At 38.4% G+C, this 20815-nt stretch overlaps 1 protein-coding gene across 1 annotated transcript in view; it reads right to left on the bottom strand.

The window, feature by feature from the left end:
* The window catches only part of tenm4 (teneurin transmembrane protein 4), a 167993-nt gene that overhangs the window by 57771 nt on the left and 89407 nt on the right, over positions 1-20815 (bottom strand). The window contains exons 11-17 of the mRNA XM_068317843.1: positions 20282-20383; positions 19535-19729; positions 17876-18076; positions 14545-14730; positions 9739-9885; positions 8724-8940; positions 1827-1946 (exon numbers count right to left, since the gene is read on the bottom strand). Coding sequence (XP_068173944.1) covers positions 1827-1946; positions 8724-8940; positions 9739-9885; positions 14545-14730; positions 17876-18076; positions 19535-19729; positions 20282-20383 — 1168 coding nt within the window. The remainder of the gene's footprint in view (positions 1-1826; positions 1947-8723; positions 8941-9738; positions 9886-14544; positions 14731-17875; positions 18077-19534; positions 19730-20281; positions 20384-20815) is intronic.

Raw genomic sequence — 20815 nt, forward strand, 5'->3', positions numbered from 1 at the left:
CTACTTAGTCATTATTTAGAAAACCAGAAAATGAAATGCTGTATCACTGCTGAGGCAGTCAGAAAATGGTTACACAGTTGTAAAGAAACTAACTAACCTATTTTACTTACATCAGAAAACTTTTCAAAATAGTGGAGAAGGTAATTTATGAAACTAAGTCCTTGGATAATAAAGAATGCATCATAAAAAATGAGTTGAGACAGCTTTTCCATTTCTAAGTGGTTGAACAGGTGCATTTCTGATTTCACGCTGCACTGAGCTAGTTTACAGTGATTGCAGAGGAGCTGCAGGAGCCTGGGCATGTTTACAGGGGAACCTGGGAGATGGAGTAATGTTTACACATATGCGGGAATTGAGAAAAGAGTATAAAGTCTTGCACAGGGAGAACTAAGTAATAAACACGAAAAATGGAACATGCATAAATTTGAAAAATGTAGTGATGATGAACACTATTGCTGTGGAAAAGACACTGCACCAAAGAAACTGCAGGAATTAAGCAACATAGTAGTGCCTTGAAAGAAAAAAGGCTGTGGGAAAACAGAAGACAGGTAAATTGAGAGAACAGGGGCAATTAAATATGTGTGGAAGATGACAATGATGACTATGAGTTAGGAGATTTTTGACAAACAAGGAAAAGGGAATTGACAAGAAAATGAAAGCAATGAAACAAGAATGATCAAAATCAAACTAACACCTAAAACGTGGGCCTTTAGCGTTTCAGTGACTGATTCAAGTGTCAGGGGGAAGTGAGAGTTGGAGGCTAACAAACAATTCATGCTGTGATGTGATAGAAGGGCTTGACTTGGCACAAGGTCTTGGAAGCATTGGTCACTATGAAACATATGGTTTGAGTGCGTGCGTGCGTGCGTGTGTGTGTGGGTGTGTGAGTGAAAGACCATGAAAACCTACTCGTAATGAGACAATATTAGCAAAATATCGGGCTTTTATTTTTTGTTCTGAGAAAAGATTGAAAATTAGCTGAGATTTTGAGATGTATAGATTTTTATGAACAGTCCTGGTGAAGTAAGTGCCATAGACTCACTCAGAGAAAGCCAAACGGAGAACTCTGTTTGACATTTTCCAATTTATATAACTGCTTTAACACAACAATTTATCTTTCTAGAAAGGCACTCTACTGGTACCGTTACGCAAAAACAAGAAGTGAGACCACCAAAATGTCTTGTCTTTTGCAATAATAGAAAAGATAATGTATGCACAGTATATATAGTCATATAGTATAGAGATGAAGAAGTGGTAGGATCCATGTCAAACATTACATTTGTCCTTCATTAATACAGATTAAAACCACCACAGCACTAGTTTCAGTTAAATTAGGAAATATATTTATAAACTAAATTCATGGCAAAATATATTATTAAGGTACAAGAGGTGAGAAGAAGTGAGAATATAAATGCAATGCAAAACACTTTGCATGTGTGTGGCCTAAAATTAAACTTAAAATTTTATATATTGAAATAATTAGAGTCCATATGAACTTCTTCCTTACCCTAGTGCTCAGAATTAGCATATTTTACTTCCTCTCTCTGCTGGTAGTGAAGCATAATTTAGAAGTACACCATAAGGGCTTTGTTTGATTTCTCTGGGAACTGAACAGGAAACTCCAAAATTGAACCAATAAAAGAAGCAAGCAGATCAATGGTGGCGCAGTTTGCAGTGGCAATGTTTTTTTTTCTTCCACAGTTAGAATTCAGCACAACTAAATAAACATTATCTGATAATATGATAAATGTCACTTAACTGTGCACAGCATATTTTGGAACGGGTTAGTGGTATCTGTTCATTTAGTGTGTATGTACATTCTTTACCTCCCATCCTGCCGAGTAATTGTGTATCCATAAGATGGGTTGTTGATGAAACTGATGTTAACTCCAACCAGTGGTGTTCCATCAGAGGTGACTACTTGTCCACGAATGACACAAGCATGGCTGGAGCAGAGGGAAAAAGCACAATTACAAAGTCAAAACATATTCTGACCAACTTTTCTCTGAAGGTAAGTTATGGTAAAACAGGAAACCCCTACAAATTCAACACAATAATTCTGCAGTATACACTGCAAATTAGTGGTGATATTGCTTTGCTTTTTCTAAAATTAATTATACTATGTTTCTCATGTAGTCTGTCCACTACTCATACAGTGTCATGAAAGCGACTTTGATCCGTGCCTGATTACATCCTGCCTCAAAGCAGAGATGCATTTTAAGTGTCAGTGTTGCATGTGTTCGTCCATCCGTCCTTTAGTCCATTAAAACCAAAGGAAGTTTAAGGAGTTTAAGGCATTGCGTGGGTGGTTGGAGAAGTTCAAAAGGAGGACTGGAATTCACTCTGTTGTTTGGCATGGTGAGGCAAGAGCACATGAACCAAAGAGGGCAAAAAACAATGGGGACAGCTTTTAAAAGGTAAATGACCGTCATTACTCTTTATTCTATTCTTTGTTTTTTACGTTATGCACAACTCTCATTTATTGTGTAATAATCTAATCGTAACGTGTATTTGTTACATGTTTTGATACATTTTTATGCTTTATAAGACATTTATGTCAGAATTTTTGTGGGCTTGGAACGGATTAAGGCATTTAATTTTCTACTTACGTAACTTCTTCTGGAACCAGTTAATTTCGTAAGTAGAGGTACCACTGTACTGTACTTAAATCTGAAAAAGCAACCCCAATGAATTCCAAAAAATAAACTGCATAACACAACCTGACCTGATTACTAGAAGGCTAGTTCCACCATATTCTCACTTAAATAACCCATTTTCAGGAGCATGAAATTATTTAGCATGTGTCACTGGTAGCACACCAAAAGAAAAAAAGATTTCTAAACCTCTGGAATGCCAAAAATCGACAGTGAGACACATTATCTACAAATGTAATAGACAATGGTGGACCTTCCCAGAAGTGAATGAGTTTCCAAAAATCCTACAAAGGGCAGGTATTTAGGCTGATTCAGGAAGTCACAAAAATTCAAATACATGCAACTGTATACCGTCTTTACCTCTATAAAGGTCAGCATTTATCGCTTCAATAATTAAGGGACAGCAGGCAGAAATTGCATCAATTACACTTTGGCTTGGTGGAAAAAACACTACCTAGAACCTAGAAGGAAATTAACATCCACTTGAATTTTGATAAGGCACAACTTGGCAACCTCCAGAGCTTTTGGAGGATACTTTATGGACCAGGCACAGCTGAACAGTTTTGAAAACAGTGGTTAGGCTACATCGGCATAACCCAAATACAGCATTCTATAGAATAATAAACGTTTTGTTGTGGGGATGTTTACTGTTTCTGGGCCAAAAAGACTTGCTATAATTGAGAGACCATATATTGTGCTGTCTAAGAGAACAATCAAAAGTAGAATGTTGGGTCTTCAATTAGAGTTGAAGATCAAATGCTACTTGGTCATTGTTACAACCTGACTCATAGGTCACAACAAGAAACGGTGATGCACTAACGTTAGTTAAAATAATGAAGACATGTTTAATTAAATCTCAAATACCTTAAACACTGAAAATATCAAAAACACAAGGTGGAGCATGTCACAAAAGGAATAAAACTGGAGTGGCCTGGTCAATGTTTGGTCATAAATTTCTTATTGCGGAAACTTGAAAAGACCAGCTCATGCTTACAACTATGAGCATGAACCCAATGCGGCAAAGTATTTCTTCACAAAAGTGTGGGCCGGTATTCAAAACAAGCATTGTCAAAAATGTATTTCCAGTTATCAGAAGTTATAGGGTTGTGATACAAGTAGCTATTAATGCAATAAAAATATTTTTTAATTTAATCTAATCTATTTTAATCTATTAAATTTAGGATTGAAAAAAGCTTTTTGCACAAGTGATATTAAACATCATTTTTTAATAAAATACAATTATGAAGTTAAAGTTACAATTTGTGTTTTTTCTCATATTTTCCTTTTTATGATTCATTTTCTTTAATTTTCTGACACAGTTTATTTTGAACTACAAATGGAGCATAGAATGATGAAGTCTAAACATGTACAGTAAATAGGAATGTTATCCAAATGGATTACTGAACACAATAAAATTGAACATTCAGAAAATGGACTGAATTACACCTCTTGGGGTGTCTCTGAGAGTGTTTCTAGTCAGAATGTAGGGATAATGAGATAAGAAAGCTTAGATTTGCTTTGCTTTTGCACTAATTAAAATAGGGTGACTTATCTTTTCTATTACAGAATACAAGAGAGAGAAACAATGAGGTTGCAGATTGCAAGACTTGCTTGGCTGGTTTGCAAGCCCTCGATAGATTTTCAAACTGACAGCAGGTCTCCACAAATAGCGTAAATTACATCTGATCATCAGCCCCTACCAATCAATAGTGGGAAGGCATCCAAATTTACTTTCTAATATTACTGGACAGATGAGTTGAGGTATCGCTCCACTAAGTCTCTGTTGGTGAGCTCTTCTCTTGTCATTGGTAAGGCTCAAGTCTTGGTCAGCTATTGTTTCTGTACACATTTGCTAAAAAATTCCCCTAACAAATGCCTCTAACAAATGCGTTACTGTCACTTCCTCATTAGACCATATCTATTTTTAATTCATTTGGGTCTTAAACACTGCCATGGACTGGAAACAATTAACACTTGTGTGTTCGTGGCTGCCCTTAACATGTCCTTACCACAGGCAAGATCATTCACCCCACAATACCCTGGTCCCTTGGAACCCAGTTTTATGTTAATTAGGCCAGGTCCCCTTCAGAAGACCTTGGCTGTCCACCACTGCACTGTAAACAAGCAAGGATATATGCTCTGAATCATTGGGCCCTACCCTAAGAGCTATATGGATGCGTTTACATCAAATTACTGCTACAGTTAACCCATGACTGGCCTTTCTGTCTACGATTAATCATTCATGCCAACAGTTTATTTTAGAGTCTTGTTTGTAGAGATGACACACTTTTTATTTCCATGGACCTGTGAGACTGGGACTGTCTGTCTTTCCTCTGTAAACCACATGTGGCGATGATTCCTCACTGTCAAAACAGATTTAAATATTGACATCAAATACAGCTGAGCAGCAAAAGAGCAGCAAAGGAAGCATGAAGCATTTGCCCAGGAACTTCCTGTCTATATGAGATCTTACTAGTTCAAGAGGATATACAAAGTCAAAAAGGACTTCATAATATCACTGACCTCCAGTTTATCATACATCATCCACAAAGGGCAAAGCAAGGGCATGTGAAAAACGAAACTGTGGACTCAGGGAAAAAGAAAATCTCTTGTTCATCCTTGTTATGAAGGGAGAATTATTGTTAGCAGAACTGAAAAGAATTAAGTATCACACTTTTCTGATAGTTGTTCTTGGAGTGAGTGAACTTGTTATGCTTTTTGGAGAAAAATGAGGCATAGTAGTAATAGAGTAGATGCTACCCAAAGCTACTAAAAGCATTGTCAAAAGAAATGTTGAGTCTCTGAAACCAGAAATGACAGTTGTATGATGCATATTCCGTGAATAGTCTGTTTTATAATAGCCAGACCTAGAAATATTTTCCCAAACTTGTTGCCAATGCAGAGTAAGATTCAAAAGAAATGACTCAAGTTCGACGCCAGTGGACCACAAGGCCACAAAAACGACATACAAACACGAACGGAACGGACACACTCACATCTGCAGATAGTTTGAGACTGGCCAATTAACCTGAAGCACATGTTTTTGGATGCGAGAGGAAGCAGATACAGGGAGAACATACAAACTCCACACAGAATGGGACTCGAACCCAAAGCCGCCCTGTTGTGCGGCGACAGTGCTACCCACTGCGCCACCCTGCCTCCCTCTTTTATGTTGTGTTATGTTATGTTATAATGTACTATATTAATCATTCATTTATTCATTGACTATAACCGCTTCATCCACTGTCGCGGGTCGTGGGTTGCAGGAGCCTATCCCAGCCAACAGAGGGTGTGAGTCAGGGGACACTCCAGGCACGACGCCAGTGCACGTTGACGAACAAGCATGCAAGCACACACTCACACCTATGGTGAATTTGAAGACAGCCAATTCACCTGAAGTGCATATTTTTGGAGGTGGGATTAAAGCATGCACTTCAGGTTAATTGGCTGATCCCAAATTGACTGTAGGTATGAGTGTGTGTGTGTGTTTGTCTGTGTCTCTGTGTGGCTCTGTGGTGCACTGGCGTCGCGCCCGGAGTTTCCCCCGCCTGGCGCCCTCCGTCAGCTGGGATAGGCTCCAGCTCTCTGCGACCCACAGGAGTGGATGAAGCGGTTGTGAAAATGAATGAATGAATAAATATTATATTGTATTATAATATATTTTATTATCATCAACATATCAACAGCACCAGTGTCTCATAAACACTGGTATTGTAACTGATCACAAATGTTCTGTTTAAGCTGAGGAGAATACAGAAAAAAAAAAAACACTTATAAAACTGTCAAAAAAAATAGACCCCTAAAACATTACCTTTTTATGAAGACACTACACTGCAGTGTATTATTTTGGACGAAAGACATGCATAAGAGACCAAGAAAGACAAATCAATTGTTCCATCAACATAAGGAACAAAAACAACTTTTCCAAACAAATCACTTGATTTCATGGTAAACTATGCAAATATAATCTCCTGTTTACCTGCTGATACCCTACCACGCACACTGAAGAGTGTAAAAAATAGGATGCAGATGTATATTGTTTTGCTCTTCAAACCCTACAATGCAAAGAATAGATTTGTGACATAATGTCCTAATGCTAATCAAAAAGTTATAAACAATAATGAAGCAGGAAAATGTGTAAATGAGGTGAATGGCTTCTGCTATTGCATTCAAGTTATCAATCTTTGTGCAAGTTGCCAATTTTGCCTGCTTCATATTCTATTCAGCACCCACTACTGGGCCTTGGCAGTCTCTTGCATTATGTGTCACAGTGGAGAGTAGAGACATTTTATGCAGTGGCAGATGCTTTATTCAGTGGCAATTATGCAGGTTTTGTGGTGAGAAACATCAGAAATAGCAGTCTAACATGTCTACCAGAATGAGGAAGTGGTTAATGGATCAATAAAGACGTGATCAAGTGACCAGGACAAGAATATCAGAAAGCTGCTGAGACTGAGACTGTAATGTTCATCTAAAGCCCAGAGTCCCCTGTAATAACTACTTATATCTGTCTGTGGGTGGGGAATGAATCCCAAACATGAATAATAGATTATCACTGATATTTTTAGGTGTGTCGAGGCCTCCAATCTTGCAGCTTATCTCTGGATTCTTGATTTTACTTATTTATTACTGCATCTTCTTGTGAGGAAGACAAGACTATTACTCAACCCTCAACTTCCTTTTCTCTGTCCAGCAAAGAACTGCAAAATGTTAAGTGGTTCTCGAAGACAGTATAAATGTCAATGAGAGAAAATGTCACAGAGAGGATTATAAGTGCTATTCTCAAGTATTGACAGGCACTCCCACAAAACATTCAGAAACAGGCACAGATCGTGTTTCCTGACTGACTTCATACTATGATTCATATTTTTATTTCAACAGCAAATCCAGTGATGACTAATGTCTTGTCATAAGTTGACACTGTAAAGATAAAAATGTATTTTATCATAAACAATGAGATGGAATCTGATGCTGGCCATCATTACATTACAAACAGTACATTACCTGTACTTTTCATCTCGACAAGCAAGTAAGTAAATTGAATATAAAAGCATTACCTTGCTTGAGGACATTTTGAAAGTTTATGAGGAAAATAAACAAATTTGCTGCACTGTAAATATTTGGTTGATTTATTTGTTGCTTTTGACACCATTTTATGAAATTTTATTACTTAAGAAAAATTCTTGATCATTTAATTTTGTTTTGACTGCTTTACTGCAAAAAAGCAAGCTAAGAACAGAAAGATCTATGAGCAAGTGGGATGCAAATAAGTCAACAAACTCTGACAAACGATTAAAGATGAAAAGAGAAGGAGACAAAGGAAATGAGAGGCAGTGGAATCTTTTGGGACTCTGACAGTCATCCTGTCTCACATGAAACCATCTCAGATTCCACGTCTGGAGTGTCATGAGCTGTGCCTCTGGGAGTGAGCCTCAGATGGATTACAGTAAAGGTAATCACAATATATAAATATGAGATGCCTTCCATGCTGGGGAATGCTCCTTGCTTGTTGCCACATTCTGTGTCTGTCCATCATCATCTGTCTATCATCTGTCTAGCTATGCACACCGCCAGTTTTTTCCCATTTCAGCCTCTGTTGCCGACAGGTAACAACACTTCCTCACTCATGAATTTTGGTCTAGGTTAAAAAAAACAACCTTTTTGCATTTGCTGAGATCTGTCAGGGTAAAAATCACAGCTGTGTAATTGTACTGACCTACAAGAATAATGAAAAAAGAAAGACACTGCTTGATTTGTCGTTGCAACTGAAAATGTCAACACTAAAAGGCATTCTCGATCATTGTTACATCCAATGGAAAATGAGCAGCACAGCACATATGTATACAAAAATGTCAAACACATTAGATCTGAAAATTGCTAATATAACTGATTCTGCTGGAAGAACCTGATCTCTCAATATAACTGAAGTATGAACAAAATGATGATGCAGGGAAAAAAGAGAATTCAATTCAACACTGTCAGAAATTCATTCCCTGTAGAATAATAGCTTTTTGTTACAGAATGCTGTATTGAGTTGTGTGCTCTGGGGGTAGTGCACAAGTCACTCACTTTCCGTCAAAGGGGTTGGCACCAGGGATGATGTGGGTGCTGTCCCTGCCTACCAAGAAGTGCACCCGGTCATAGAAAGTCTGCAGGTTGCTCTGTGCAGAAGACATCTGTGTCTCCTGGATGATGTCCAGGGGGTCCGGCGAGCCCACACAAAGGGGGGTGGTGTGACAGGTTGCCTGCAGACAGCAGTCTGGATCCATGCAGTCCACCAGGCCATCTGACAATATCAAACAAGTCACATGCACTCCTCATTACACAAAAGCCTGGACAGACACCTGGCAAAGAAACTGCAGTAATATATTTAAGTCAATCGGGCATTTTTCATCTTGGCTGCTGCTTTAACACATTATTGGACCCATGATACTTCGCCTTATCTTGGAGACCATTTTAATGCCACTAGCATTACTTGTGGTTCTCTCTCTGTAATTTAGATGAAACAGAACAAGACACACAGAGCAGCTGTGCAATGCACTTTACTTTGCTGAAGTGGGTCACTGGACTCCGTACCCTTCATTTTCAGGGCCTATCTGGCCAGATGGGTGATAAAAATAAACTCTGCTGTCAGGAGTCAGTCAAATCCCCAGCAGTACCCCATCGTTGCCAGTGAGAGTACTGTGGTCTTTGCACAGAGACAAACAACCTGTGCATGAATAAGGGATGCTAACACATAGCTCAAGCCCAGAATGAGGTCCGGAAGAAAAGAAGTCACGTCTTACATTTGGCCCCAAGAGTAGTGCAGCCCCCTGGTTGCTTCTGTGTGTGTGACTAAATCTGCTTGGGGCTAGTTAGAGGGCAGACCAGGAAGCTTCTCTTGGGGCCAGTGCATACTCCAGGCCTCAGGCCAGCTACTCTGTTTTTATATGTGAAAACCTGTTGTCCAGGCGATTGACTGGGAAATATTCCTTATTCTAACATACCACTGAGCCTGAAAAGAATTAAGCAGTAAGAATATTCTCAAGAACAAAGGTGATTAATTCTGTCATATGATGTCTGGTAGAGTCCCTGTTGATTTTACCTCCATCATTGTCCTTGACATCACTGCAGGCAGTTTCCATCGAGGTGTCACAACCAGTGCCCCTCCAGCCCAGCTGGCATACGCAGAACCAGCCACTGTTACCCAGAGTGCACCTACCATTTCCATTGCACAAACCAGGGCAGCCCTCTGTGCAAAAAATAGGACAAAGACAGAGTTTGACATAATGTCACACATAATGTCAACTAAAACAGGTTTAAAACTGTAAATGTTACTGCATCAATAGTCAGTTGGTATCAGGAAAACAATGTGGCTAACAGCTTTCTGATAGCAATGGAAAACTCATTCTAAGAGATAAAATGTGTGATAGGAAGGATAATGACCGTCAGTTGAAGTTGATTAATTTGATATACCTTCTCTCAAGCTTCTAACATCCCCTTGTATTAGAATAAGATAAAATGGATCAATAACTACTCATTACTACAGCATATTGGCTTCTTGTATCTATGCAAATACTGGCAGGTAATGAGAGCAGTGTTGTGTATATCAGCATTCCAGCACATAATTGAATCTGTTTTTATACGATTTTTGAATCTGAAAAATTATGATAGTTTCATTGCATCACTGCTACACTCATCAGTATAGAAGAATGAGCCACAACAAAGGTACACTATTCATGAAAAATGTCTATATTATTATTGCCAATCTCTTTTGATTCATTATCTCCAGTCAGTACTTAGAAACTAATAAATATTTATCCATCAAGTAAAGTTTATGTCTTCAGGAAAAGCAGAATACAAAATGAAAGAGTGGGAAGTGGATGAAGATGAGCTCTATAGCATTAGAGGAGGGGAGGACTGCTTGCACAACCTGAACAAGTGAACCCATGAAATATAAAAGCAGACTAGAGCAGAACGACCTGTGAGACATTCCTGTTTCTTTCTGTGTAGGTCTCCATAAGGGCTTAGATGAGAAGATTATCTCACCTATTTTTCCATGCCTGTTTGGCATTTATCTGTTACCTTATGATGCCAATCCCTTCACTGAGGCAGTAACGTCTCAATATATCAAACATGCAGGTCTGTCACAGTTTGTTGTATGTAAGCTGCCTTGATAGGGAGAATGTTAAGCTGACCAATTTTATCAACTAAAAAGGCTGGGGCAGCTGTCACAAAGATCTTACTTTACAAAGCGAGAATAACAGTAAGACAATGAGAGAGCGACAAAGCAAAAGTGACAAGTGCAGAAAATGGTAGCAATGTAAGGATGGTAGAAATAAGAGTGGAAAAAAGACACCCTGAAATTAAATTAACATACGTAGATGTTAACATTGGTGTTTAGAGTGTTAAAATTTTGAAGCAGAACCAAGACCATATGTGTTTTTGATCACATACAATTTGGTGCAATTCAGAATAAGAAGAATATGGTGACATGTGTTACAGTGTAGCCTAGGTAAACAAATAATCCAATCTATCAATTTATCCAAATCTTATTAATACATGTACTCAGGAGTAGAAGCACGGGTTTCCTTAGAATCCTTAAATGGATAGTAGCAGTCAAATGTTTGGACACATTTTTTATTGTCTAATGGAAAAGAAAGAAAAAGCAACCACTGCAAACTGTAAAAATAATACATTAACAAATACATTAAAGATACATTAAAATTTGCAAAAAAGAATATTTATTATAATCTCATCTATTTCATTCTCAATGTTGAAAGCTAATTTCATTTGAAAAGGCTCTGCTTTGTAGACACATCTGAACAGTTATCCTTTCATGGAGGAAAAAAACTGGTTGCACCAGTGGAGAAGAATGATTAGTAAACTTGTTTAATACACAGATAAATAAAGATCAGCTCTCTGTTGGCACCAGTTCCAACTTAATTGGCAGTCCTTTCAGAGAGGAGTCCCTTCTGAGCCCTGCCCAAGCCTGCCTGAATAAACTCAAAACATGAGGCTAAAAGTGTTCGAAAGACTCTTCTGGCAGCCACTGTCATGCCAGGTGGTCCATTACCAAGTACACAGTAAGAGTGAAAGAGGATGAAGCAGAGAGGCTGGGTTGCTGCAGAGCCTCCACCCACTGCTTGCCCTGCACCAACCAGACCATGAACTCTTTTAATTAGAGAGGATGCGGCCTCAGCACCTATCAGGCCCTGTTCACAGCTGCATACTCATCCATAATGCATGGTACAGGTTATGAAGCCCCTTTCCCAACATCGCTCGAATAAAAAAAGAAACGCTGCATACAAACCATTTCAAGAAAGCAGCACAATTAGAGTCATCAGGTGCGAAAGTGCCAAGTGGATATTACTGTGTGACAGTATGAAAAAAAGTTGATGGAAGATGAGAATCTTTTGAGTTATTTGGGGGTAACAAGAGGTGTATAGTGTTTACATGTTATGTAGGGGAAGAGCGCGGTTTGTGTGCGTGATTTGTTAATGCCGGCTGGAGGTACAATGGGAGGTGGGCAAAAGAGAAGGAGGAATGCCATACCTTTCACTACCTTATCCAGATAGTGAGCTTGGGAGATAAAAGACAAGACATATAAGGGAGGTTTGAACAGTGCCACTTTCATGACAAGACAGCAAGGCATGGTGTTAGTTTACATTACAAAAGGTAAAAAAACAAAAGTGCAGTCATGCATTACAAGCAACACAACAAAAACAATTCAACCGGGAGGGACAGGGATGGGGGCTGAAAAGCATTTGGGTGTGTGGAACATTTAGAAGGAGAATGAAGGAGACGGAAATAATGAAAGAGTAAGAGAGACCTAAAAAGTGATATGTTCAGAAAGAACACTTCAATCTGTCCCCATTCATCAGCTGCTGGAATTGGCAGAATATCTCAGGAGTGTAATTCAAAAACAGCATGGTTGATACACATGTTAGCAATGTTAACTGTCTCAAGGAACATCATACAGGAAGTCGGAGCCTTCATTGTTTAACAAAATGAGCTTTGAATCTTCAAACACATCGACAGACAATGAGGTCAGCCGAGGCTTTGGTAATAGTGAGGCTACGAGATCTCCTGTGCACCAATGTCTTGGGCTCGGGGCAAAGGCAAAGCTCTCAGTGATGAAAACTGATTTAAGTTGAGATCCTTGGCTTCTTAATGGATGACACTGAGGAATATTCTTGTCAAGGGAGTGGGGATCTCAATATGGCACTTATAAGAGACCCATCAATAATGTAAGGCCAGCATATAAAACATTCACAGACAGAGTCAATGTTCTGTACACAGGCAGCTCTGTGCCAAGATATGCATGAAAAAAAAACCTATTATAGTTAAAATCTTCATCTACTTAAAAATCAAATGTAGCTTTTACCTATAAGACTTGTGTTTTCAAATTATGTCTCACTGTCATGTTTACTCAAATGTGTGGGAGTTCCAAAATTCTCTTGAAATGCTGTGGAGAGGGAAGATATGGAAATTCTGTTCCCACACTCTGATGCTTGAGTGGTTAGATCATAGAATGATATTGAGTGATTTGCCACATTAGGAGGAAAAAACACAAGACATGCTGGATTGTTTACTTGTACTGTAAAATAGTACTAAGACAATGCTAATTGATTTGGAATATTTTACAGTACAAGTAAACAATCTGAACAACTGAAACCAACTAGCTAACTAACTAAATAAATAAATACGCAAATTTAAAAATCAAAGACAACAATACTACTGATTGCTAACTGTATCATTCACATAAACACAGACTGACAAATTATTATTACATTATTATTACATCTAAATAATATTTTAATACACTAGTTAAGTAAATGCACTCAGTTACTTTGGATCAATTAATAAGACAAATAAGGAAAAGAAAACACGAAAGAGAATTTTAATCTTAAAATATTACATAGTATCACACAGTATTTTTATTTCTTGCGTGGTCTAATTTGATGTCTGAATGAGGGTTTGACAGTCATAATACTAAATAATGATTAAATATGACCAACACACTTAGTGGGTTCAAGTTACAGTGTAACTATAAAAATGTCAAACTTCATTTGTGTCACCTTAACTCAGAAATATCTTGATTCTGTTCTTTTTGCAGTAATTAGAGTAGAAAGTGCACAAACAGGCCAATCTGTTCATTTATGAAAACAATTTTGTTGCATCTGTCAATATTTAAATGCCAGTGTAGCCACTAGCCTCTTTTCATTAACAAATGTTGCCATTTGAGTAACTTAAAAATATTAACTGTTGTTTTTGCACTTGTGTACAGGTAATATTAAAGGCTTCTTCTGTCTCTCAAGTATTATCTCTGTATTCTAAGTATGTATTCTACAAAAATTAGAAGAGACAAAATTCTAAGCCTGTGAACAACAGCTGGAGAATTCTAAAGGTAAATGTAAACACAATGAAAATAACTTTTAGGTATGAGTGAGAGGTTTTCAAGAAAGCACTTCAGATTCAGTCAAGGTCTTGAAACCTTGTTGTCTTTAAGTGTTTACAGAAGAATAACTGCTCGTAGTGGTGATTGATCTGTTCACAATGAGTCACATATCAGCATTTCAAATTAATTGTAAATGGAAAGGGAATAAAGAAAAAAAGATGAGGAAAGGGATGAATAAAATGAAAGGACACCTTAGCACATTCCCACATTAAAATGCATGAAGGCAAGCCTCAGATCCTTGAGTAAACCTGTTCATGCTTTACTGAGTTGCACAAATTCAATTAAGCATGCTCTTCCCTCTCCAAGTGGATCTTTCCCCTTACACCCAATGCTTCACACAGACAGGCAGACAGACAGCCTTTGCCTGTGTTGTGCCCCCCAAACACCCTCTAAACAAAGACATATACACCCGGACCCCCCAAACAAAACCAAAACCTCTTCCCATCTTACCAATAGTGCAGTGTTCTCCATTCCACCCGGGACTACATTCACATTTGCCGTCCTTGCAAGTGCCATGTTCGTTGCAACGAGGGTGACACGCCCTTTGGTCACACCCAGTGCCCATCCAGCCGTCGTGACAGCGGCAGCTGCCTGACACACAAATGCCATGGCCACCACAGTCCGCTGCACAAATCTCTGTGGGAGACAGGGACATAGAAAAAGACAAAAAAGAGAGAGGGGAAGACAGACAGAAAGAAACGTGGGGGGTAGAAGTGGGATGGGAAGGAGGGACAAGGCAGTGACGGGACAAGGCAACAAGGGTGAAGAAAAGACAAATCCAAGAGTTATTGTCAAAGAAAGGAGGCCACGCTCCACTACCTTGTCTGACGGCAGTAGAAAAGAAGTTCTTGCACCTCATATGGGGCAATCCTTTTTGGCAACACAAATTTAATAAGTCCATTACAAAGAAAAGAAATTGATTTATGTGGCCTTAGCAGACTAATTCATGCAACCTGTTTTTGAAAAATTCACCCTTTTCTGCCACAGAGGGTAATGCAATAAATGAAGTGGAAACACAATACCAGCACGATCAGAGTTAGAATACAAATGCTAGCATATTTCATTTACATGTGTGTTTATAAATTTGGTTTACCGATGAGTACAGGGACCCTATGTCCTAGCATGAGTCAGGACATAGGGTAACTATTTTTACTGTGTAAATGCAGAGAAGATGGCATACATTGATGGAGGAAATGAAACTGAGGGACATAGTAAAGCAAAAGTTGAATGGTTCTATTGTGTGACACATATAATGGCTCCCCAACAGGCCGTGATGGAGCCAGGGACATAATCCATGTCTCATGAACTCAAGGGGAGACAAGACCAAAGCTCAAAGAAATTAAACACCAGCAGATTTATTGTGAATCTGACTGAAATGTCAACCTCTTCATTAAGCGTTGTGTAATAAGAAAAGGCTTTGTAGTATCCCAAACATATGTATTCCGGATTTATGACACATCCTAATGAAATGACCGTAAAATAGGTACTGTTCTGGTAGGAAAAGTCAGTTACTTCTTGTACAGTACCTATTTTATAATTGTTACAAATTAATTTTAATGACATTTTTATAACAGATATGCTTACAATTACATTTTCAGCTTTAGAAGCTGCAAAGAAACCAACTTTGACTGCTAATTACAGTTAGTGTATTTTTATATTTTTGTGTCTATTGGTTTGGTAGAATGAATGTTCCATATGACCACCAACACATATACATACTCAAGCAAGCCCCCTCCAAAGGATTAAATGGTAATACAGAATATCTGTACTATATTTTATGGTAATATGTCTTATAATTTGCAAAAGACAATATTAACACAGTTGAATAAGGGACAACCAAAATAACGAACATCTTGGGTGATCACATTACAAAATAGTTTAAAAGAAAATACAAACGGACTATACCAGTTCTTTTTATAGACTTACACTCAGAGAAAACTGACTTTCATACTGAATGTGAGACAACTGTTCACTTGGAACACAGAAAAAAGACAACATGATAAAGATGCAATTACACCCTGCAGGCAAACCCTCATTATCTGTAGCGTAAGGAGTCCACAGTGAGAAATACTCTAATCCCCATGATGGCTGTTACCATTTGGACTAAAGGGCTGTGTAAACAAACTTTCCTCTGGATGGGAAACTGGCAAAAATAACATAGAAACACATATTAAAGCACATAAACCCTCAGGCGGTGTTTTATGGTCTGTATTACAACCAGTGATGTACAGTCAGGTTGTACTATTCTGAAGCAACAGAGAAAATTAGTTTGTAAATTGAAGTTGTTGGGGAGGGAGGATTAAAGAATCTTGAATGACATATTGAAAGCTTTCCATCTATTCTCCTCACCAGACTGCAAGGTTATAGGCTGCTAGCTGTGTTTCCTCACTACCAAGCTTAGTGTTGTATTAGACCACAGAAAGCTCTACAATGAACAAGATAAAAGAGGATAAAGAGCCAACTCATCATCATTTACAGAGCTCTTTCTCTGTGAGGCAAACTCAGACTAACTGCCCATTTCCCTGAAAATCCCTGGGATTACCTAATAGGTCACTGTGTCTGCTTGGAATGTAAAAGAATTCTTGAAACCAAGTGATGACTTGACTAAAACTTATACTGCAGAATGTAAGAGTGTTGTTGTCTAAACGAAAGCAGCAATAGCTTGTAACTGTGACAGAACAGAGTCTATGTCATGGTTAGTGAGACAATAAACACCTGTTGAAGCAGTTATGGAGATATTAATATTATTATTTTCTTTTTCTCTAACCACAAATACACAAATACAATTCTGATAATAGTACTTCTACGCAAATTGTTAGATTCTTCATGTTGTTTAACAGTGAAAAAAAAACCTCTCAGATTGTTCTTGCCTCTGTCATCACAGCATCAATGATGATGGATTCCTATCTCTTTAACAGTCTATTATTGGATTTAGAGGTTTGTCTGTAAAATAAGTCTTTCGTAACAGTAAGCAGACAGGCTTCTGTCACAGCTTCAGTGTCACAGCTTTTCCGTTGTGTTTGTACAGAATACATTGACATGACAAGACATTTTATTTTAAAACTAAACTGTAGAGAAATCCTTTTCACGTCCTTTAGACTCAAGTAGATATATTCTAGCTGTAAAACTGTATCTTGTGCTCAACACACTCTCGACTACCAAGAGGAAACGTTCCCAACAGAAAAAATTAACACAATGAATGAAGTTGTCCTAAGAAGAAAAAGCAATCATCACCTAGAATCCCTATGCGAACGAGAGGACAGCCAGAACTCAACAAATAGAACTACGTTGCATTTGACCACGTGTCTTATAATATCCTTTCAATGCAGGTTTACCTCTTTTCTGTGGCTGTCAGTCAGCCACGTGGAGACTGATTATGAGACCATTCATAATAAACGTAAATTTAGGTCGAAATAATTTTTGATTGCCAGCTGCAGACCTCTAATTGTGATAATTGAGTCTTTTACATGAGTCACTTCCATCGACAAAATGGGAAATGCTTACCTCTTCAAGGAGTCTTACAAATATTAGACTGTGTCAACAGAAAAACAAAGATTTCAATGCTGAACTGCTGTCTACATTATAAAATTACTACCAAAAAAAAAAAATACAACACTCAACTGCTGTACTAATACATCTTTTGAAGGCTTAACTTATACAGTGTTTTCTGCAAAATTGACTGAGAAGGAATCTGTTTTCTTTCTGGGGTTATAAAAAGCAGTGGCCCATAACATGGAATTCTGCCAATGCATAAGCTTATCTAAGGGAAAAAAAAACTCACCTGTAGCGCAGTCGTGGCCGGTCCAGTTGGGATCACAGCTGCAGGTTCCACTGTCTGCCAGGAAAGCTCCGTGTCCTGAGCACTGGTCCATGCAGGAGGCCCTGGGGCTTTCACATCCTGGCCCACCCCAACCCACAAAACAGTGGCACTCTCCCTGCACACACACCCCTCGGCCTGAGCATGTCGGGTCCAGGCAATCCACTAAAAGAGTTCGAAAGCACAGTGTTAGACACAATAGTCATCTGCTACTTTATTCTTTCATAGTCAACCTGTCATTTCTATTTATGAACCTGAGCAGAATGACAACTGCAGTGTGCCAGCTCAGCTGGCGAACCATGTTTTCGATGGATGGGCAGAAGGAAAATGACATGCAGAAACTCACATTTTCTAAAATGGGACACACAATTTACAAACAAGCAAATCAAATGACTGTTTCTACACTGGGGCTTATGGTACCAAACAGAAAGTACTGCCCACGCTCCTGCTGCTCTTTTCTCATAATTAAAATTCCTCCCTGAGAGGGAACGTGACTTTACAAAAACGTGTTTTATACAATGAAATCCACAATGACACACAGTTCAATAGTTCAGAATGTAAAGGAAAAAGAGTAGTACAGCAAGAAAAAGCCAGGTTCACCGGTCCATTCTTTGCAAGAGAGCATGATTAACTGTTTTAAAAACTTCTTAGTTTTTCACTACTTCAACCCTTATATATATTGGATCTGCGTGCATCGCTTCAATTGGCATGTTAACATTAGATTAATGCCTGTTTTGACAGGTCTTCCCTGTTAATGGAGTGCTCACTTTTAAAGTTACAATTGTTTTATAAGCATGTGAACGTTCTTTCCAGTAGACAATATCTGTATGGCCCACACTGATGGGAAATGAGTTGCCAAGAAGGAGTAATGTCTAGCCAAAGAGTGCAGCAGGCTGCTCTATGGCATCGCCCCTTTACCAAGACATAAATGGATATAAAGGCGGTTATAGCAAGACAAACAAGATCTCTTGCCTCTTAGCAGATGGCTTGGGCACAAGGCACAAAGATCAGAGGCTAACTGACAAGAAAGTCTCTCCTGGCAATTAATCATTGTGCCTGAAGGTCGTATGGAAGAACGGTAAAAGTGTAAAAGGGGCCTCGTACACATTCCCCTCCACTCCTTATGGATACCCAAAATAGAATGGGGGCCTATGGATGTCACAAACCTCATTCATCAAACTCTCAGGGTCCATTTTTCATCTTGAAATGAGAGCCTTCAAGAGCTGACAAGCACAATGACTCATTCAATCTTATCTGGTCAAGCCTTATCCAGCATTATGAATGTAGAGTTGCTAATGGATTAACATGAAACGTTATGTCTGAATATCAGACAATAAATTGACTGATGTGGTTAACATAATACATTATATCCATGATTAATAGAGCAAAATTCACCTAGGATGCCAAGTATGAAGTGTTATGACTATAATGCTCCTCATTATAGAGTGTGTCATATCTTTACTACCAAACACTGTAGACTATTAAATCATTAAGTCACATCAACCTGACAGACATTCTCATTACGAGCATTCTCTAAAAATAAGAAGCACTAACTATCTAAGATGGCAGCTATACTATGCTTGACTTTATATCCTTATGTGTTTAGCTTTTTAAGAAAATCACCTTCTTCACAGTTTTCCCCTTTGTAGCCCGGGTTGCAGATACAGGTTCCCACGATACAGGTTCCATGGCTACTGCATGTGATGTCAATGCACTGGTTGGTGGGAACATCACACTCAGAGCCCTTCCAGCCACTATGACACATGCAGCGACCTTTAAGGTATTGACCATTCCCACTACATAGCACTGGACAGGCAGCTTGGAAAAGAACAAACAACATACACTGATTTGAATGGACCTCTCCAACCATAACATCAAATAATTGTAAGTGTGTGCTAAAGCTTGAGTCTGACAAACAGCTGATGAAAAAATTTTTGAAAATTTATTTTCCAACACACAAAATGTTTGCCTCCAAAACACATAATGCAGCAAAAGTTACTGTAAGTTGCAATTCATTGTAATGAGTTGAAAAATGTGTCAAACATCTTACCAGTATACTGCTGATATATGGCAATGTACAGCATTTAAGGACAGCATATAGAAACTGCTAACATTTTGAATACATTTTAGTTAAGTGACTTTGTCTTACTCAAGAATTATTGTATGCAATGAAATGTAACACAGGGAATGACATAAAATTATTTTGGTAATAGTATTCAGTAATTTAATTGTCAAGATCTTACATCTCAATAAAAAGCAATTGAAATGTATCCATTTTGATCACGCAGTGACTCAAATTTAATCAGTATGTCTCAATGTATCTGAATGATGAAAATCACTGAAGACATTATGATTGAGGGTGTGACTCACCTCGCCCACAGTCAGGTCCTCTGAATCCTAAAAAGCAGTGACATGTTCCAGCAACACAGTCACCATTTCCAAAGCAGTTACTGGGACAGTCATCAATAGAATCTGCAAGACAGCAATCAGGTACATCCTTGAGTAACATGATTTGAAAAACAGTTTTCCTCCCACTCTTCTCTCTGGGTTGATATTAGTCTTTTTTCTACTGACAGTAACATGCAGTAACTTCAACACCGTCAACATTTGTATTTCACATTGAAATATTTTTTTTTTGTGTGTGTTAGCAACATTTTAACCATATGGGAGAATCAAGAGAGTAAACAGTTGCTGATGACCCAGGCTCCTATCCTCATAAAGCAAAGGTCAAAATGCATTGGATGAAATAAGTGACAGTCATCATGTGCAACAACACACAGCTGGAAAGCATTTGAACATTCATTCTGAATTAATCTTCTAGAAGTCAAGACGACTGTAATCGTCTCATCTTCAGCCGCTTATCCGAATCCGGGTGACGGGTTAAGCTGGAGCCTATCCCAGCTG

This window comes from Antennarius striatus, chromosome 6, assembly GCF_040054535.1.
Source record: "Antennarius striatus isolate MH-2024 chromosome 6, ASM4005453v1, whole genome shotgun sequence".
Lineage (NCBI taxonomy): Eukaryota > Metazoa > Chordata > Actinopteri > Lophiiformes > Antennariidae > Antennarius > Antennarius striatus.